Genomic DNA, 22,346 nt, shown 5'->3' with positions numbered 1-22,346 from the left:
CCATTATATATAATTATTTATAATTCTGTCCCCCCACTCCTGCTTTAAGTGTCATCCACTCAGGGTAGATATCACATCTTTTGCATCTTGGTTTACTGAATGATCCATTTCTCAAAGTTATACAGGTTGTGCTTTGCTACAGTGGAATTCAGTACTATTCGTTGTCATGTTGTTATTAAAGCTTACCTTTTGAACTTTTTAAAATAGAACTCCCTAATTGTTGGAAGTAGCCCTGAATTTAATTGCTCTGATGTCCTAACTAATGATGATCCCAATATTGAACTTTCTGCTGCCCATCGAAGTTCTAGACCTCCATCAGGTAAAGATTTTAGAACTTTTGATTTTGGGGTTCATAAGAGTGCATGTGCAAATTTCATTGACTTTCTTCTTCTTATAAAAGGTGGGAGAAGTGGGATTTGCTGGCCTACCTTTTCTTCAGCACATAACATGGCGCCTCGGAAACCCCATGCAGGGATCATGAGTTATAACTCCATCAGTGGTCTTTTGGACATCTCAGGCAAGTTTAAACATAGTCTTTGAAAATCTACTCAATTAAGTTATGTAAAGACTATGTAGAATATAACTAGTAATTTCATTGTTAGTTTAAAAAAGTAATGATTAAAGTAATCTGCTCAATATGACAAGCAAAGAAACTGGACATCAGAGTCAATTTCAAGAATGGTTCCCTTGGGAGTTCTCTGGCAGTTCAGTGGTTAGGACCTGCATGTGATGTGGCCAGAAAAATTAAAAATTAAAAAATTAAAATTAAAAAATACCATTTTTGTATAAATATTAAAGAATTGACATTACATTTTCCTTCTCAAACAAGAGAAAAGGCACTGGTATAATGATTTAATATTACTTAGTTTCTCTAAATTGGAATGCCCTTTTGTATCATTTGGGTTATATTTTATTAGAACCTTTTACAGCTGAAAAAATTTTAGTTCATAGAACTTAAATGTTTTCCCAAACTTCCACTGCTTTTGGCAGAGCCAGGATTAGAATCAAGATCTCTTGACTTAAAAATACACTGCTTTTTCACTGAACCAGGCTGCATCCTTAAAAATATAAAATAGTTATATATAAATTCATATAGAGAATATAGCAAGTATTTTCAATTTTCCCATTAAATACACTGAGTCATTCTCTATTTCAGCTTAGCAAGTCTCCCTTTCATGAAAACTTTAACCAGTGTCCCCTCAAAGAAACCAGGTCAATAACTTAGACACCTAAGTTTTGACATACTATTTCTCATAATTTTAATTCCTAGAAATGCAAAACAAATTATCATCATTTGTCTGTAGTGAGGACCAGAGTGAGGCTATGGTGAGGGTAAGTGTCAGGCCAAAGTGAGGATTAGGATCAGACCCTAGTGAGCATGAGAGTCAGCCATAATGAGTATGATATTCTTGCAACAAGGCGGACAAGAGTCAGGCCATAGTGAGGACCAGAATCAGGTCCCAGTAAGGAATCATTCAGGCTTTAGTGAGAAAAGGAGTCATGCCCCAGTGAGCCAAAGAATCAGGCTTCAGTGAGGAAAACTTTCAGGCCATAGTGAGGCATAGAGTGAGGCATTTGCTAGGCAAAGAATCAGGCCATAGAAATGACTAGTGTCAGGCTCTAGGGGACGAGTTTCAGGCCCTAGTGAGGCCAAGAGACAGGCTGATGTGAGGACCAGGGTCGGACCATCGTGAGAACAGACTCAGGGCCCGTTGAGGGGCACAGTCAGTGCATAGTGAGGAGAGAGTTGGGGAAATGATGAAAATTTGTTTCATATTTTTAGGAGTTAAAATTATGAGAAAGAGTATGTCAAAACAAAAATAGATGTCTAAGTTATTGACTTGGTGTCTTTGTTGATGGGCTTCCCATCAACAACAGCCCATTTACTAGCTGATGGGCTCAGCTAGTAAAGAATTTGCCTGCAATGTGGGAGACCTGGGTTCGATTCCTGGTTTGGGAAGGTCCCCTGGAGAAGGGAAAGGCTACCCACTCCAGTATTCTGGCCTAGAGAATTTCTTGGACTGTGTAGTCCATGGGGTTGCAAAGAGTCAGACATGGCTGAGCGACTTTCACTTTGTAACGTGGATAGCCTCGCCAAAAATTGCTTAACATGCCGCATGGGTTTAAGACCAATGAAGGAGACCAGTAAAGGATATCTGCATAGTGTATGAACAGCATCTACTGCTGCAATATTTTGTTAATATTATTCTACAGGTTTATATTCATGTATATGCAATATTTTCTTACAATAAAATGTAATCAAGCAGGGTAATAGATAGCACATAGCTAATGTGAGCATTTTTTGGAGCCACTTTTTACTGTTTTAAGTTTTGAGTAATGAAATTTTAAGTGTGAAAGAGCTTGTTTTTTGATCCAATCAGTTTTATCTTTGGACCACAAATATTTGCAGTAAAACCAAGGGAGCAATAGTGTTTCAGTTATCCTTTTCTGTATAACAAACCATCCTCCAAATTCAGAGCCTTTAAACAACCATTTATTAGCTCATGATTCTGTGGCTTGGCAATCTAGGTTTTGTTCAGCTGAGTAGTTCTGCTAATCTTACCTAGGACTGTTCACTGAGCTGCTGTCATTTTACAAGATGTCTTAGGGACTGGTTAGTCTGGGGTAGTTTCACTTCCATGTCTGGTGATTAGTGCTGGCCCTTGATGGGATAATGGGAATGATTGAGCCAAACATCTCCTAGGCTTACTCACATGCTGATAATCACAGAATTCCCCCAAAGTACCAAGAGAGTGAGCCCTCACATGCAAGCTCTTTTCAGATCTGTTTATGTTACTCTTGTCCCATTGTATAAAGCAAATCACAGAGAAAATATGCCAAGCTCAGAGAAAATACAAGAGAAGACTACTCAGTGGTGTGGATTTAGTCCACAAATACTGGTGGTCTTACCCGACACGTGGGTCGCCTGGTAGCTCAGAGAGTAAAAAGTCCTCCTGCAGTGCAGGAGACTCAAGTTTGATCCCTGGGCCAGGAAGATCTCCTGGAGAAGAGAATGGCAACCCACTCCAGTATTCTTGCCTAGAGAATCCCAAAGACAGAGGAGCCAAGTGGGCTATACAGTCCATGGGGTTGCAAAGAGTCAGACATGACTGAGCGACTAACACTTACCTGACACGTAAGAGCTCCGTGTTCAAGGTAGTGTTAAATGACATGTTTGGTGCAATAGATTTGAAACAAAACTGATTCGACACTTTCTCTACAGCAGATTATCATTTTCCTATTATTTTTGTTTTAGATACAACATTTGTTGGATTTAAAAATGTTTGTTCAGGTGAAACTAATGTAATATTCATTACTAACCCTTTAAATGAGGATTTACAGCATCCAATTCATGTGAAGAACATACAGCTGGTTGACACTACTGAACAATCGAAAATATTTATCCATAGGCCTGATTTAAGGTAAAATATGTGAAAATTAAGCTTCTTCTTCCCTGTCATCACAGTTTTCCATTGTTTTATTTCCCTGCCATAGACCTGAGAAAGTTGCTGTATTTAAAGTAACTGTACATGTCTATGAAATTTTAATCAGCATTATGAAAGTGTCTAATATATCTATGCCTTCAGGTAAGTTGAAGAATCTAGGCCTTATTATGTATATTTTCCCATGCTTTTCTGCTCGTGTATCATAAATAGCACCATCTTTAAACATGAAAGATAACAGACTGAGTCCGAAGTGTATTTGTACATTAAGATCTCTCTGTTAATAGTCATTAGAAATGAAAATCATGTCTATCATTTCTTCTCTTTTCCTTACCTCTTTTATTTCCTTTTGCTATCCAAATATCTTATTATGTGCACCGCAGTGTATATTTGGAAATTAAATGAGAATCATTATAATCATTGTGATTGAGAATATGAAGAAACTTTGAATGATGATTTTTTTTCAATCACAAAGGTTAGTTGGTGTCAGAATATTTCTAGAAGTTGAACCACTTAGATCCTAAGTCTTGAAAGAATATAGCCAGTAACTTCTATTCTTCATTAAGATGGACAGACCAGGAATTTAGATATAAGAAGGTACTGGAGGAAAGAAAATTTCCATTAGAGCTCTTTGACCATTTTTAGTACAGAGAGAAGACAAGAAATAATGCTAATTAGACATCTTTTCAGAGAAATGCAGTATTTCTTAATTAGTTTGATTTCATCTGATCTTATTTTGATGAAAACCCAGTATCTCCTCAATAACTGTTAAACCAAAGTGTTTTTTGGCTCACTGGAGGCTCCCCTCTCCTAATAGCTAATAGGAGCTATTAGCTCCTATTTAGTTATCATTGAATCTTTCATATTTCATATATAACTTTAATATCTAGGTCATGGAGAAAACATTATGTTTTAAAATATGTCTTTGAATTTTATGCTTTTATTGGGGTACTGTTGGCACAGTTCCAGATCCCTTTTACTAGGTAGCTCATCTAGCCCTCAAATGCTCTAAATGTTGGCCAGTAATGACCTGCATTTGCCTGCTTTTCCAGAAGATTATTCAAACAGGAGTAGTTCTGAGAGGCTAAAGCGCTCCCTACTACCACCTTCTTGCAGTCCATAAAAAAAATGATTAAATTATACAAGAAGTGGTAGAACCCCTCTGGGTGTAATTCATGATCCAGAGGTTCTCTTGAGATCAGATTGAAGCTGGTATGTAGACCACAGTTGTCCCCCTTTTCTTTCCCTTGCTGTATATGGCTTCTCTCCTTTGCTCTTCTCTCCTTTCCTTATTGAGAACTCTCTTTATAACTCACTTGAACAAAAATCCGCATCTCAGGTTCTGTTTCTTTGGAACCTGAAGTAAGATGGAGCCCTACACTATAATGTAAGAGTGCTACTGGGCACTCTATTCACAGACTTGCTCACAAAAACACTCTGCACACACTTGAACACAAAGAACACATAGCCTACAGAAATGTTTATTCAAATCATCTCCAAAACTAATAGAGGAAGGAATAGTTTATAGTTTCACGTCTTTTTTAGCAAAAAGCTCAGGTCTACTAGATAGTATTTTGTTGTTATAACTCTGGAATAAATTTTATTTCCCCATTGTATATATCATATAGTGTAAGTATACTATATACCATGTATATACAATGTCTAGTACATTGCAAATTAAGCAGCCATTTTTATTATTATACCTAATAACAGTCAACACTCCAAGTGGCTCAAGATGAAAGCAGAATACCATCTATCATTGAACTACATGATGGGATTATAGTATTTCATCTCTTACGGTTTGGATATCTACAGAATGGTTATTAAAATATGTAGCATAAAAATTATAATTTAAATATATCCGCTTGTATATACATAGACAAAAGCCTACAAGAATGAATATATACTAATCTATAATTGTTGATGAGCCTAAAAACTTGGGATAGAAAGGTGAAGTGGACTGAGATTTTATTAAGGATTTATTTTATAGGAAACATGCAGTACATTTATAATTCTTAGAGAACCATTAAAAAGAAGAAAAGGAAGGTAAAAATATAAAGATTTCCCTGCCAACACAAGGATTTTATATGTCTGTACTACTGAGTAATTTACCTACTCTTTGAGCAGTGTTAATATATTTTGAGCAATGCACAAATATGAAATGTATCATTCAACAAAATATAAAATAGCAAAATGGAATTTAATTTTTTTCTCACAGATATAAATTGTCCTTTTGAAATGTTAATGAATCACAATAATAGACCAAGTCAATACAATGGAAAAGCATCATTACAATGCTAATTATATATGCTACTTGGTCCCACTTTGAATCCTTTCTGAAATAAGATTCAAACAATGTTGTGGTACTCTAATCAAATATGCAACTATATTTTAATGCTCTCCAGAAATAGGGAGTTTATACTAAATCTAAGTATTTATGCATTTCACCTTTTCTCCACAGTAAGGTGAATCCATCAGATTGTGTAGATATGGTTTGTGATGCCAAAAGGAAATCTTTACTTAGAGATATGGATGGCTCCTTCCTGGGGAATTCTGGTTCAGTGATACCTGAAGCAGAATATGAATGGAATGGAAATAGCCAGTTTGGAATTGGAGACTATAGAATTCCTAAGGTGATGCTCACATTCCCAAATGGAAGTAGAATTCCTGTCACTGAAAAAGCACCTTATAAAGGTTTGTTGGCTCTTATTCTGTTAGTCTTCAGGTTCATGGAACAAAACATTTTTTATTTTTAATGATTGATGTACTCTAATGTATATTTTGTACTTATTAGTCATATGTACAAGCAAAAGATAATATGTGAATGCTTTTGTAGGGAGATTCTGTTTCATTTATAAATGTGTTTTCTACCATTTCCAGGAATCATTAGAGATTCAACCTGTAAATACATTACAGAATGGCAGGGTCATAGGTGCTTTGGGATGGAATATGCAATGATGGTTATCGAAAGCCTGGATTCCGACACAGAAACTCGAAGACTCTCCCCGGTGGCTATAGTGAGCAATGGTTATGTTGATCTCATTAATGGTAGGTATTCAATGTAAATCAAATAGAGTTACTCAAAGCATTCACTCTTTATTAGATTCATGGACATATCTCATAAATTATCTGTCACAAAGAACTAGCAAACATCTGAACTTCCTTGCCTTCTGATTGTAAGAAAGATCTAAGGAAGGTAAAGAGACTTGACTCTTCAGCAGTACCCCTCCCATTAGAAAGCAGGCAATGACTCTAAACTGACTGTTAAAAGAAGAGCAGGCAGGTTATGCCTTGGGTCATGTTTATAGGTATGAATGTGGACGGAGGAGCCTGGTAGGCTGCAGTCCATGAGGTCGCTAGGAGTTGGACACAACTGAGCAACTTCACTTTCACTTTTCACTTTTATGCACTGGAGAAGGAAATGGCAGCCCACTCCAGTGTTCTTGCCTGGAGAATCCCAGGGACGGCAGAGCCTGTTGGGCTGCCGTCTATGGGGTCGCACAGAGTCGGACACGACTGAAGCGACTTAGCAGCAGCAGCAGCAGCAGTGGCATAAATACATTTAAGAAAAAATTGATCTGAATGTCTGCAAAAAACCCCCAATTTTCCTTACATAAATTAAAAAACGGATAATGTGTTATTTGTAATACTTGAGGAGGAACAGTGTCAACCTACACCTTTCATTTTCATGAATCCTTGGAAGATTTAATCTTGAATCAGTGAGTTGTGAGGTTTTTTGTTTGGCTTTGGTTTTTGTCCATCCTGATTTCTTTGACTATGAAGACTATCTTGTCAAGCTCCAGAGTCTAGGTCCCTTCCATTCTGGCCCTTGTTGGCTCTCATATAATGGAAGGCAGTGGTCTCCTGAGGATTCAGATCAACTCTGGTGTCCAAGAGTTTTTGAATAAACAGGTGACGTTCTAAAAGCTACTTAAAACAGAGGGCAAGGACTCATTATATATCCCTGAAGTGGCATTGGGGGCTCAAATATTAGTCCCTAATCGTGCTTTTAGAGTCTTTGAAATGCTGAAGGGGCACATAACCAGGATCAGAAAGATCTCTCTGTCCTGACAATGTCACAACATATACCAGAATATTCTGAAATTCCCAAAAGAGCCAATACCCTACAAGTTCATTTTTTTACCTTGTTGAAGAGACTAGAATAAGCTATGTCAGCTCGTTGATTTCAACTCGCTCCACAATTCTGCTCTGACATATAATCTGCCTGGTTTCTATGACCTACAGTCAACCCAGTTTCAAATTCTACCTTTCAGATTTATAAAGCAGAGAAATCATGGAAAGAATTTTAGACCAGTAAGTGACTAATGAAGAGGTTTACAAATTGCTCTGTTTTGTATGAGGAAAGATTTTATTCTTCTTATTTTTATATTTTGCTTTTCCTGAAAGACATTACAAGTTTTGCATTTATAATAGTGATATGACATTTCTCTTTTAAATAAATTTTAAAAAGTGACTGTCTAAGGGTAAAGAACCCACCTGCCAACGCAAGAGACATGAGATGTGTGTTCGATCCCTGGATTGAGAAGATCCCCTGGAGGAGGTGATGGCAACCCACTCCAGTATTCTTGCCTGAAGAATCCCATGGACAGAGGAGCCTGGCGGGCTACAGTCCATAGGGTCACAAAGAGTTGGACATGACTAAACTGACTTAGCACACATGCACGTCAGTTTAATGAGAATATAGTTTCAGTTCAGTTCAGTTGCTCAGTCATGTCCGACTCTTTGCGATACCATGAATCATAGCACGCCAGGCCTCCCTGTCCATCACCAACTCCCGGAGTTCACTGAGACTCACGTCCATCGAGTCAGTGATGCCATCCAGCCATCTCATCCTCTGTCGTCCCCTTCTCCTCCTGCCCCCAATCCCTCCCAGCATCAGAGTCTTTTCCAGTGAGTCAACTCTTCACATGAGGTGGCCAAACTACTGGAGTTTCAGCTTCAGCATCATTCCTTCCAAAGAAATCCCAGGGCTCATCTCCTTCAGAATGGACTGGTTGGATCTCCTTGCAGTCCAAGGGACTCTCAAGAGTCTTCTCCAACATCACAGTTCAAAAGCATCAATTCTTCGGTGCTCAGCCTTCTTCACAGTCCAACCGTGACATCCATACATGACCACAGGAAAAACCATAGCCTTGACTAGATGGATCTTTGTTGGCAAAGTGATGTCTCTGCTTTTGAATATGTTATCTAGGTTGGACATAACTTTCCTTCCAAGGAGTAAGCGTCTTTTAATTTCATGGCTGCAGTCACCATCTGCAGTGATTTTGGAGCCCAGAAAAATAAAGTCTGACACTTTTTCCACTGTTTCCCCATCTATTTCCCATGAAGTGATGAGACCGGATGCCATGATCTTCGTTTTCTGAATGTTGAGCTTTAAGCCAACTTTTTCACTCTCCACTTTCACTTTCATCAAGAGGCTTTTTAGTTCCTCTTCACTTTCTGCCATAAGGGTGGTGTCATCTGCGTATCTGAGGTTATTGATATTTCTCCAGGCAATCTTGATTCCAGCTTGTGTTTCTTCCAGCCCAGTGTTTCTCATGATGTACTCTGCATAGAAGTTAAATAAGCAGGGTGACAATATACAGCCTTGATGTACTCCTTTTCCTATTTGGAACCAGTCTGTTGTTCCATGTCCAGTTCTAACTGGTGCTTCCTGACCTGCATACAGATTTCTCAAGAGGCAGGTCAGATGGTCTGGTATTCCCATCTCTTGAAGAATTTTCTACAGTTTGTTGTGATCCACACAGTCAAAGGCTTTGGCATAGTCAATACAGCAGAAATAGATGTTTTTCTGGAACTCTCTTGCTTTTTCCATGATCCAGCAGATGTTGGCAATTTGATCTCTGGTTCCTCTGCCTTTTCTAAAACCAGCTTGAACATCTGGAAGTTCACAGTTCACATATTGCTGAAGCCTGGCTTGGAGAATTTTGAGCATTACTTTCCTAGCGTGTGAGATGAGTGCAATTGTGCGGTAGTTTGAGCATTCTTTGGCATTGCCTTTCTTTGGGATTGGAATGAAAACTGACCTTTTCTAGTCCTGTGGCCACTGCTGAGTTTTCCAAATTTGCTGGCATATTGAGTGCAGCACTTTCACAGCATTATCTTTCAGGATTTGAAAGAGCTCAACTGGATTCCATCACCTCCACTAGCTTTGTTCGTAGCGATGCTTTCTAAGGCCCACTTGACTTCACATTCCAGGATGTCTGGCTGTAGGTCAGTGATCACACCATCATGATTATCTGGGTCATGAAGGTCTTTTTGTACAGTTCTTCTGTGTATTCTTGCCACCTCTTCTTGATATCTTCAGCCTCTGTTAGGAAATAATAGCAATGTGGCAAAAATTATGACAGTGTTAGAAGGATTATTGAAGCTTGGGATGTCTCTACTAGGTAGAAAGAATAATTCCAAGATAAAATTAGTACATACCACTAAAGTTTCCCTCAATTTTATTTGTTTTTAAAATACGGCTTATGTTACTCTAAATTTTTTATTTTATGTATAGAAATGTCTGTGTCCAAAACCCACAAAGAAGGATTATTTAAAAGCAGGATTTATGTTTTTATTTTTTAATATAAATTTATTTGTTTTAATTGGAGGCTAATTACTTTACAATATTGTTTTGGTTTTGCCATACATCAACATGAATCCACCATGGGTATACACATGTTCCCCATCCTAGGATTTATGTTTCTAATGCTAAGGAATATGTTATGCTCTATTTGAGCTTCAGAAGTTTATATTGATGTAAAATTCAATCGAAGTTCAGTTATAAATATTGATAATTCCAAGCAAGCTAGGAAATTGAGCAAAACTAATGAATAAATACATCAGGAAAATTCATCATTCCATATCTCACTGCTGTGTATATATATAATCCCAGCCACTTTAAAACTGAAGTGCAACAGAGAAGGTTCTTACAAGTCATGTTACATGTGTTCTGGAAATGTCTGGATTCAGGTGAAATTGTCCACTTTCTTTTGGCTTTTGAGAGAGTTTAAGGGAGTGTTATTTTTCACGTTTCTTCTGTTTATGTATGATGTTGACCCTCCAATGTACCTATCCTCATTCACAAAAATATTAAAATAAGAAGGAATGTTAAAGGCAATAAAAATAAACTTAAAAGTTGGTCAAGTTAAGAAATTAACTAATGAACAAATGAGTGTGTGAAAGAAATAATGCATCGGTGATTTGGACATTCAAATGTGTGTGTTTTCTAGGTACAAGCTGTATTTTTAGCAAATTAGCTCTGCTGGAGTGTATTTCTCAATAAATGGTTTGAGAAAGTTGTTTCCCCACCCAAAGTCACATTTGATAGGAGAAACAGGAGAAAGCATCAAGCATTTTCTTCCTCACTGTGGGGCCTGGACATGATTATTAAAGTAGATATATAAGTAAACCTGCTATTTCCTTTAATAACCTTCCAATGCAGATCCTCAACATATTAATTTACCTTCTGACCCTGGGCTGTCTAAAAGTAAGGATAGTAGAGAGGCAGTTGCTTCCCTGCGTTCCTTTTCAAAAAAAAAGTTTCCGTGCAACCCATTGTTGTCTGCTTAAAGTGCGTCAGGAGCCTTTATTCGCTGGCTGCACTGGGCCTCTGTTGCCACGCACAGATTTTTGTTGCTGTGCTGGGCTTCCTCTAGTTGCAGCGAGCGTGGGCTGCTCTCTAGCTGTGGTGCCCAGACTCCCTGTTCAGGTGGCTTCTCCAGTTGTGGAGCACAGGCTCTAAGGTGCACAGGCTCAACAGTCGTGGTGCACGGGCTTATCTTCCCACCAGGGAACAAATCTGTGTCCCCCACATTAGCAGGTGGCTTCTTAACCACTGAACCAAAGGAAAGACCCCTGCCTTCTTTTTTAAGGCAAGGCTTCAGAAATAGCTTAGATCACTGAATGGACATGTGGATGGATAATGGCTGTAAATGCTGAGCTTGACCACTGCAATTTATTTTGAATACAGTTACACTTCAGGCTTTGCACTAGTAATATTCATAATATGCACTAGTAATATTCATAATATGGAACATGAACTTTCATTTGTGTGGATGTAGGCCCACAGGATCATGGCTGGTGTGCCGGGTACACATGCCAGAGAAGATTGTCCCTGTTTCACAGCATCGTGGCTCTGGGCAAATCTTACGAGGTCTACTTCACAGGCACCAGTCCTCAGAATCTTCGACTGATGTTGCTTAATGTTGACCATGACAAGGTAAGGCAAGACAGAAATAATTTCTTATTTTATTATTGGTTCCAGGTGTACAGCACAGTGATTGATTCAGTGGTACATATACACGTGTCTATCTGAAACTAACACACACTGTTAACCAACTATACTCCAATGTAAAATAAAAAGTATTTAAATAAATAAATGAAGTAATTATTGATAGGTATGTAAAAAATAATAAAAATTATTTCATTTATTGACTTTGTCAAGAAATGCACTTTATCATTCAGTAATCCTATGACGATTATTTCTGTTCAATTCTTTCGAAGTAATTTATTTTAAAAAGTCTAAAAACAAACAAAAAAAGAATTACTGGGGAATCCCCTGGCAGTCTAGTAGTTTAGACTCGAGGCTTCTACTGCATGGGTCGGGGAACTAAGATCCAGCATGCCATACAGTGTGGCCAGAAAAAAAGAATGAATAAACTTAAAATCAAAGGCTTAAATAAAGAGTTATTGAAGTTATTTGCATATATATCTATCCGCTAAGGACTTTACTTCCTTCCCTGTCCTCTGGAACAACATCAGCCTTACAGCTCCTTTTCAGGAACCAGTAGGTCACTAAGAATACTGAGAATCCAGACAGCTTTATCAGCCTGAGAGCACACAGGAGTTCCCAACACCTCTCCACATAGGCACTGGCTTGTGCTGCTACATCTGAGGTGTGACAGTGAGCCCTATGATTTGTGTGATTAGCAAGCAAACCTGAACTTGTACATAAAAATACCATGCATCTAAAACCAGCCTCTTAGGATTATATTGTCATTCTTCCATGCTGCTGTTATTCATATATGTCAGGAATACACCTTTGGAACTTACTTCAGAGATCACAACACATTATCTAAAATATCTTCAATAATGTCAGCTCTTTGCTGTAAAATGAATTCAGCAGAGATAATTAACTTTATGCTATGTCAGTGGGAAAAGAGTATGAGGTTAAGTAGAAGTCTCATACTATAGATTTTTTTCCTGAGTATGAGACTCAGAAGTCCCAGAGTATCAGCAACTGATACTGATCAGTAATGAGTATGAGACGAGGCACAGAGAGGAGTAAGGAAAGGAGACACTTGAGAATGGCGAGAGCATTTCCATCCTCTCAGCTGCTCAAGATAAAACCTTGGAATCATTCTTTATTCCTCTCTTTCTTTCACATTCCTCATCTAGCCCATCTGCAAATCCTATTGAGTGTTCCTGCAAAATGTCCAGGATCTGGCCACTCCTCACCTCCAGTGCTTCTATCCAGCTTGAGCCAACATTATCTCCTCCCTGAAGTAACGCAGTTCCCTCCCAACTCCTCCTCCTGCTCTGACTTTGCCCCCTCTGTGGTCTGTTCTCAGTAACAGAGCTCAGTAACCACCAAGATACCTTCAAAAACACAGGTCAGAGCAGGCCACGCCTGTGCTCCAAATCCTGCAATAATTTCCCCATTGTCTCCGTACAAGAGCCGGAGTCCTCACAATGGTCTACAGGGCACCTAAGAATCTCCCACATCCCTTACCGCTCTGACTTCTCCTCCATCCATGCTGTGCCCCTTGCTATTCCTCACCACACCAGACATCTTACCCTCTGGGCCTGCATTTCTGATGATGGTAAGTCTGCCTGGAACATTCTACATTCTACTCCCAACTTCCTCAACTCTCATTCTCCTTTGTAGGCCTACCCTGACCACCCCTCCCTGCTGGCTTACCCAGTTAGTCAGACTCTGATCTACCTTTCCTTTTTTTTCTATGGCACTTCTCACCTTTTAACATGCTTCATACTCTAATTTTTATTATTTCTATTAGTTATTGTCTCTCCCTATTCTAGAATGTAAGCTCGAAGAGGGCAGGGACTTTTGAAAGTTCCTAAAATAGTGCCTAAATCAGACAGGGACTCAATTTTTTGAGTGAAAGAGAATATTTTTGTGTAGCTTATTAGATTTCTTGTAAATTCTGCCCCGCCTTTGCAAAAGCCAAGTCTCCTTACTTTATTTGATAGCATGAAATATGGGGAATGAACATGAAGGATGACCCACACTTAATCAGGATAGTTATTTTGACTGATTTTTTTGGGTTTTTTTTTGTCTTACTAACAAAATTTTCTCAGAGATGAGCAGTGTTTTCAACATTAAGTACCTAATTTTGTGTGGTTGCATTGTACAGAAGAGCACTGCTAATGTTCCCATTTCCCCTGCCCCTGGAGTTGAAAGCCTGTGTTGAACATCATCTTTTAAAGGAATTCTTTCTTTAATTTAGAGGTTGTCCTCTAGTATTTTTTCTTACATTACTTTCTTTCCTATGAATGCATGCATGCTCAGTCGCTCAGTCATGTCTTATTCTTTGAGACCCTATGAACTATAGCCCGCCAGGCTTCTCTGTCCATGGGATTTCCCAGGCAAGAATACTGGAGTGGGTTGCCATTTCCTTCTCCAGGGGATCTTCCTGACCCAGGGATTGAAACCAAGTCTCTTGCTTCTCCTGCATTGGCAGGCAGATCCTTTACCACTGCACCACACGGGAAGCCCTTCCATGAATTCACACGCACCTTGCATGCCTGCATGCATGCTGAGTCGCTTCAGTCATGTCCAACTCCTTGCGATCCCATATTGAATGTAAATCTGTTTAAAGTTTTTAGTTTAATATTTACCCTAAATCCATAAAACTTTGTTTTAATATTCTATGGAAGGCATGTATAAAGAATATTTTCAAAGTGCTAAATTCTAGTATTCTGTTTCATTGTTCTCTTTAGATGTAAAAATGTTGTTTATTTTTAATAGGCTGTTCTGGTAGGAATTTTTTTCCCCACACGTCAGCGTTTGGATGTCTATGTGAACAATACACTGGTCTGCCCCCAAAACACAGTGTGGAACTCCCAACAGAAACATTGTGAACTTACTAGACAACTATATACAGGTATTTGCTCAGAAAAATACTGCATACATTGTATATGTACTTAACCGTGTATAAAATTCTTCATAGTGTTTCATTATTAATGTTTTTAGTTCCTTAGCCCTTGACAAATACAGAGAAAATAAATGTTTACCCACGGTCCACCACACACTAAGATGTGTTCCTTTAGAACATGTGTGCCCTGAAAGATCCCTTCTGATGGAATTCTTATCTATCTGCACACCTGCAGATAAATGTCTGTGTGTACCATGGCTATTCCTTTGCCCCAGGAACATTTATATGCTATGCATTTAGTTCAGTTATTCCTGCGTACAGAAGACATTTCGCTTAGAATTTTTACCCTATGTTTGCTTCACTTCTCTTTCGTAGAGGTCAGAACCTAACTTCATTGGTAGTCACCAGAAGTATTGCTGAGAAAGTTAGTATAACAGCAGTTGAACACTGTGAAGTAAATATGTGAAATAAACTCTGGATTTAAAGGAAATATATGAAAGAAGCTAACTTGCGGATTTACCAGTGTTGCAAAACTGGGATTTATCTCTGCTCCTGGAATTTTTTTTTGTTAAACATGGTCCTAATAAGCCCAGTCCACTCCTTTCTACGTGTGCTACTTATCATCATATTTTAGTTGCGCCCCCTAATCCTGGTTAATGATTACATCAATGTGTGCTGTAGATCATAATAGAAGCTAGACAGGAGAGTATGAATGAACAACCCATAATCATTACTGTCTATGAAGCAAGTCCTACTTCTACTAACATGAATAGCTGCTATTTCCAGAGACGTTGCTATGTGTCAGGCACTGTGCTAAGTGCTTTGTATATAATAACTCGCTGTTCCTATGTCCTAATAATAACCCTCTGAGGTAGGCACAGATGAGTAAACTGAGACACAGGGCAATGAAGTAATTTGCCAAGGTCTCTGTCTTAGCTCAGGCTGCCATAAGAAAACACCATAAACTAGATGGCTTAAAACAGAAATTTATTTTTTTACTATTCTGGAGGCTGTGAGATCAGGATACCATTATGGTCTGGTTCTGAATACTTGCAGATGGCTGTCTTCTCACTGTAATCTCAGGTGGCAGGGAGGGGCTGGGGAGAGAGCGTGAGCTCTCTGGTGTCCCTTCTTATAAGGGCCTTAATTCATCATGAAGTCCCCACCCTCACTTCATCTGAACCTAATTACTTCACAAAGGCTTCATCTCGAAATCCTGTCACATTGCGGGTTATGGCTACCGTAGGTGAATTTGAGTTGGGGGACACAATTCAGTCCAGAGCAATATCAAAGCTGGAGGGGCAGAGCAAGGTACTGAACACATAGAGTCTAGCTCTATAACCCACGCTCTTTGTTATGCTCCTTGGCCTCCTTGTAAACCAGGAGAGTCAGTGTTATTTTTAGACACAAATGATTGCACCTGTTTGCAGCTTAATTTTTATAAATTTCAACTCTTTTTTTTTTTTAAAAAGACAATACTTTTGATTCAAAGTACTCCATCATTCAAGTCAAGGAAATAGAATATCAACAGACAGAATTTAATAAATTGGTTACAGGGAATTGATTATAGAAGTTTGCAAAACAGTACCACACTGCCCTTTTAGAAAATTTTTTTCTGAAATAGCATTGTTTTTAGACAAACATTTTGCTTTGACACTTGGAATGAGAATAATATCCTATTATGACTGTACATATCGCTTTGCTGCTGCTGCTGCTGCTGCTGCTGCTGCTGCTGCTAAGTCACTTCAGTCGTGTCCGACTCTATGTGACCCCATAGACGGCAGCCCACCAGGCTCCCCCGTCCCTGGGATTCTCCAGGCAAGAACACTGGAGTGGGTTGCCATTTCCTTCTCCAATGCAGGAAAGTGAAAAGTGAAAGTGAAGTCACTCAGTCGTGTCCGACTCTTAGCGACCCCATGGACTGCAGCCTACCAGGCTCCTCCATCCGTGGGATTTTCCAGGCAAGAGTACTGGAGTGGGGTGCCACTGCCTTCTCCGACATATCTCTTTAGGTTGCCCAAAATGTTAAGACATGAGAAAGTTACCTAGAATAAGTGATATATGCATCTCTAATGGTAGCTTGAGAACAGCTTCAATTTATAATACAAAAGCACATGCTTCAGATTCATGAAATGTTTAAGCCAAATTGCAAGTAGATGTTCAAAAATATATAGTAATAATGAAATGCTTTCTTAATGCCATTGCTATGGATGTCTATTATGTTAGTAAGAAATAATCTCTCTTTTCTAAGATTCTAATTTCTTTTCCTCAGTATGCCCCACTATGAAATGTGGTAAGAAGCTTCATATCACATTCCGGTATTATACAGTCAGACTTTGTGTTCAGTATGTGTTAGTGGATTTATTACTTCTTGGACATTGTTTATACTATGCCCTAAAATCACATATATACTTATTCATTACATACATAGGTATATATAATCTCAATCACTTTTACAAAAATTCAGTGCCCTAGAAGAATTTGTTTTGCATTAACTAAAGGGTTTTCAGTCTGAAATGTAAACTTGTGTTATTGATGTGAGATCCTTCTGAGATGTTTTCATATAAACTTCATTTATAGTATATACTTTTGTCCTTAGTAAAAATAGAAGCACTGAATCATCAATTTTCCTTAATAGCTGGTATAGAGCACTGCATAAACTAAATGGCTATTAAAGTTAAATTTACATTTTTAAATTACAAAATGCCTTTAGTCACGGCTTTAAAATTCTGAAAATATAAAGAGTATTATAAGTACAACATAGATTTCTAGTTTATAATTAGATTTTATTTCTCATTAGTATGTCTATAGCTAGTTGTTTTTTATACTAAATTTAATATATAATGATTATTAATAGTATTATTTTAAAAATTGACTAATTTTGCATGTCAGTTCTATAAATGTTTTTGCTTTTAATATGCACATTTTCCTGTAAAAGAATGATAATATTGAACTTTTTCAGAATTTCATACATTTAAACAAATATTAAATACTGCATGGTAATTATGATAATATAAATAAATGTAACTGTGCTGTTTTGGCTTTTTTTCCTTTATAGAGCAATTACTTCCTAACCTGAATTCCACTCTCCCTGGTGAAAACTACTTTGATAGAACCTACCAGATGCTTTACCTTTTGGTTAAAGGAACTATACCTGTTGAAGTTCACACCACTGCAGTCATATTTGTCTCTTTCCAATTACCTGCTGTAACAGAGGATGACTTTTATAGCTCTCATAATCTGGTTAGAAATCTTGCTTTGTTCCTAAAGATACCAAGTGACAAAATCCGTGTCAGCAAAGTAATACGAGGGGAGAGCCTGCGGAGGAAGAGATCCATGGAGCTCACAGTTGAACTGGAGATTGGTGATCCTCCCCCTCAGCTCATAACCAATGACACCGCAGGTATGAAAAGTAGACACTTGAGAAAGGGTAATGTCATTACCAAAACCGCATCCACAAATAACACTATTGAGGCTTGATAAGCCAGGCTCAGGAAATCTCACCAACCCCACATCCTGAACCCTCTAAGGACCTGGAAACCCTTTTCTCTGCTCTACTCCTGTAATCTCAAATTATTTTGAATTATGAAGAAACTTCAACCTCTATTTTGTCATTATAGCAATTAATTACTTCCATAATAGGATTTGACCTAACGTAAGATCCAAAAAATGACCTAAGGAAGTGACCTTATAGTTGAGAGATTCAGGATGAAAAGAGTTGGTCAATGAATGAAAAGAGTTGGTCAAAGTGGGTGGTAAGAATACTGGAGCTGAGGAAATAGGTAGTGAGAGTTTGGTCCAATTGAAGAACTGGAAAGGACCCAGAAGATCTGCAGCAGAAGGCTCCAGGAAGAACAAGCTGCTGGAGACGAGGTTGAGAGGTAGACAGGTACTAGATCGTGGGAAACCGAAAGAGGTTCTCCTCTTTGTAAGCCCAGAAAAAGGAAGTAGGGGTCTTCCTAAGGGAGATAAATAAACCCTTGGAGATTCTGAGAGGTGGAGTAGTAGGATGGATTTCTAAAGTCATCTATTTGCCCTAATAAGTGCAAATGTGCAAGAATATGTCCTGTCTTTCATTTCTGTGAATGACCTAATCAGCCTTGCTAGCCATCACCCCTTTCTCTGACACTCACTCACTATACTCTATTTTCTAGGTATCAGAGATAAAAATAAGCTCAGCTATTCTGCCAGAGGTAACTTTGGTGGCTTAAATTATGGTTTCCTTAGGCTTACTCTGGCTGAGCATTTGGGTAAATGTTCAGACCTTCAGATTTTGTTCCTCTCCATCTTTTCAAGTTGGTATCTGAATGACAAGGGACTTCCTTGACCTCAGACCCTCATGTTGCCCTCTTGTCCTCATAGTTTCTGTGACAGGGTGGGTGGTCTTCTCTGCTCTGCCCGAACCTCTCTGGTGCAACTGAACTTTCCCGGCCTCTTGACATGCAATCACATTCTCAGCTGTAATTCCATGCTGATGTCTCTGGTGGTCAAGCCAAGTGTCTAGGCATACGCGTCTCCAAGAGGATGAGATATGGGTCTTTGTAGGGGGAAGATTAGCATCCAGCTTAAACTTCAAGTCCCTTTACTTGTACAAATCCTGGGATGGGCTTTGACTTTCAAGGCCCTGGAAAAATGGTCCACTTAATAATGTGGTCAAATAATTGACTATTATAAAAGTTGTACAAATAAGACTTATTCTTAAAGAGAGTCTCCTTGTTGTATGAATTTCAGACTCAGAAAATCCTCATCTTCCCCATTCCTGTTAAGTGTCTTCTTCATTCAACTCCCAGGCTCTCTTATGTGTCCACTTAGGTACTGAGTGTTCTCATCTTCTGCCACCAGTGTCGTCACTCATTTCCCCAGGTGGTTTGCTTCTGAGCTTTAACCCCATGCACCAGCCATGTTGCTCTTCTGGAATTCTACCAGTTAGGCAGGCAAAAGCTTCCTCCCTTGTGGGGATCAGCCTGTGGAAAGGCTTGCATGAATGGAAGGAAGTGCTGATCAGCTCTCTGTTGAAGGAAATAGGAAGCACAGGCTTGTGTTTGCAGCCAGATCTTCCATTGGGCTTCCCTGGTGGCTCAGCTGGTAAAGAATCCGCCTGCAATGTGGGAGACCTGGGTTCGATCCCTGGGTTGAGAAGATCCCCAGGAATAGGGAATGGCTATCCACTCCAGTATTCTGGTCTTAAGAATTACATAGACTGTATAGTCCATGGAGTCGTAAAGAGTCAGACAAGACTGAGAGACTTTCACTCTCTGCCCAGTCATAGGTTACTCTTCTTCATCAGCCTTGGGTTTCCTTATATCTACAGGGTCAGGGATTTGGGATCAACATAGTCTCTAATTTAGTCTAGGAGTTGCATCACGTTGAGATACAGGTCTGTATATATAGATTGTTCACTGACTAAAAATTTCCCTGGTAAGCCCTTACGTGTATTGAGGTCCAGTACTTACTACACTAGCCACTCTAATGTCAAAAAACCCTGTGATTTATTTCCTGTATGTAATCTAAATTGCTTCACATACAACCTCTCCTACCCTCCATTCTCTTAAAGCAGTTTTATCTTGCTAGCCAGATTTAGATATAAATTTGGATATTTAGATACCCAGATATAAGCACACTGCTGTTTAAAAACATGGAAATAGGGGCAGGAGGACAGATAGGCTAACAGCTTGTTTCTAAGACTTAAACTGAATTAGGGTTTGAGGTCTCAAGGAAAGCCCTATAGTCTGGCAAGGAGTGACATCACAGCAAAATTTTGCAAAGTGGCAAGAAAGATATGCATGGAATAACACTTCTGGCCCCTCACAGCCTTCACAAAATGTTAGGACATCTATAAGTTTCCAGGTGTCCTAGAAAGTGGTTGCTTAAGTACTGAGGGGACCTCTGGACAAAGAGTCGTGTCAGAAAAAACAGCTCTTCAAGTGAAAGTCTTTGGTTTCTAGCTGGCAGTCAGCAGAAATCAATGCCTTCACATGTCAGATGGTCAGAGAGAACCTGTTAATCATGCCAGCAGGTCAGGCGTGCCACCCTGCACCAAAAACCACTGAGGAGAGATGGGAGTAGCAGTGTATGGATGTGAAGCACCTTTGTACAGCTGGCACGAGGTCACGTGGCATACCCAGAAAGCCATCGTGTAGGAGCGTGTGTGGGTGGGGAGAGTCTGAAAGACTGCCATTTATCCCAAAGAGACTGAATCAACCAAAAGAGGCCTTTAAAATGGACAGGGACTAAAAATACCCAAGACTGTGATTTTCAGTGTCACATGAGACCTTCTGCCCGAGAGCACCGCCTGAGCACACTAAGCTTGAGGGCCTAGGCTTCATGGAAGAAACTCAGTGACTAAAGCCCTCAGGGCATGAGTCTGGATAAGGAAGGTGCTAGAGATGTAGGAACAGTACACCAAGACACTGGCTGTGGTTGTTGTTGTTGTTTTATTTTTTGTTTCTTTTTTATTGGAATATAATTGATTGTACAGTGTTGTGTTAGTTCCTGCTGTACATCATGAATCAGCCGTTGTTGTTCAGTCGTCCAGTCGTGTCCAACTCTTTGCGACCCCATAGAGTGCAGCACGCCAGGCCTCCGTGTCTATCACCATCTCCCAGAGTTTGCCCAATTTCATGTCCATTGCATCAGTGATACCATCCAGCCATCTCTTCCTCTGATGCTTTCCCAGCATCAGGGACTTTTCCAATGAGTCGACTGTTCACACCTGCTTCAGCTTCAGCATCAGTCCTTCCAATAAGTATTCAGAGTTGATTTCCCTTAATATTGACTGGTTTGATCTCCTTGCTGTCCAAGGGACACTCAGGAGTCTTCTCCAGCACCACAGTTCAAAGGCATCAATTCTCTGGCATTCTGCCTTCTTTACAGTCCAGCTCTCACAACAGTACATGACCACTGGGAAGACCATAGCCTTGACTATATGGACCTCTGACAGGAGAGTAATGTATCTGCTTTTCAACACACTGTCCAGGTTTATCATAGCTTTCCTGCCAAGAAGCTAATGTCTTCTGATTTCATGGCTGCAGACACAGTCTGCAGTGATTTTAGAGCCCAAGAAGAGGAAATCTGTCACTAGCTCCACCTTTTCCCCTTCTATATGCATGAAGTAATGGTATTGGATGACATAATCTTAGTTTTTTTAATGTTTAGTTTTAAGCCAGCTTTTTCATTCTCCTCCTTCACTCTCATCAAGAGGCTCTTCAGTTCCTCTTCACTTTCTGCCATTAGAGTGGCATCATCCACACAAGAGAGGTTGTTGATATTTCTCCCACCTATCCTGATTCCAGCTTGTAACTCATCCAGCTCAGCATTTCTCATGATGTGCTCAGTGTATATGTTAAATAAACACGGTGACAGCAGTGTACTGCTATTGTACTGCTTTCTCAATCCTGAACCAATCAACTGTTCCATACAGGGTTCTAACTGTTGCTTCTTGACCTGCATACAGGTTTCTCAAGAGACAGGTAAGATGGTTGGTATCCCCATCTCTTTAAGAGTTTTCCACAATATGTTATGATCCACACAGTCAAAGGCTTTAGTGTAGTTGATAAAAGAGAGGTAGATGTTTTTCTGGAATTTCCTTTCTTTCTCTATGAACTAACAAATGTTGGCAATTTAAATCTCTGGTTCCTCTGCCTTTTCTAAACCCAGCTTGTATGTCTGGAAGTTCTTGGTTCTCATAATGCTGAAGCCTAGCATGCAAAACTTTAAGCATGACCTGATTAGATGATTAAGCAGGTTCTGATTAGACCTGGGAGATGAGGCAATTGTCCGA

The 22,346-nt window shown here is 39.3% G+C and overlaps 1 protein-coding gene across 2 annotated transcripts in view; it reads left to right on the top strand.

The window, feature by feature from the left end:
- The window catches only part of PKHD1L1 (PKHD1 like 1), a 180,862-nt gene that overhangs the window by 143,309 nt on the left and 15,207 nt on the right, over positions 1-22,346 (top strand). For both annotated transcript variants that reach the window (XM_061439128.1, XM_061439129.1), the window contains exons 66-73: positions 208-319; positions 401-517; positions 3,257-3,422; positions 5,905-6,137; positions 6,324-6,491; positions 11,513-11,670; positions 14,440-14,575; positions 17,625-17,969. In XM_061439128.1, the coding sequence (XP_061295112.1) occupies positions 208-319; positions 401-517; positions 3,257-3,422; positions 5,905-6,137; positions 6,324-6,491; positions 11,513-11,670; positions 14,440-14,575; positions 17,625-17,969 (1,435 nt within the window). The remainder of the gene's footprint in view (positions 1-207; positions 320-400; positions 518-3,256; positions 3,423-5,904; positions 6,138-6,323; positions 6,492-11,512; positions 11,671-14,439; positions 14,576-17,624; positions 17,970-22,346) is intronic.

This window comes from Bos javanicus, chromosome 14 (genome assembly GCF_032452875.1).
Source record: "Bos javanicus breed banteng chromosome 14, ARS-OSU_banteng_1.0, whole genome shotgun sequence".
NCBI classification, from domain to species: domain Eukaryota; kingdom Metazoa; phylum Chordata; class Mammalia; order Artiodactyla; family Bovidae; genus Bos; species Bos javanicus.
The sequence above is the reverse complement of the archived record's forward strand: the minus strand, read 5'-3'. Positions and strand labels throughout refer to the sequence as shown.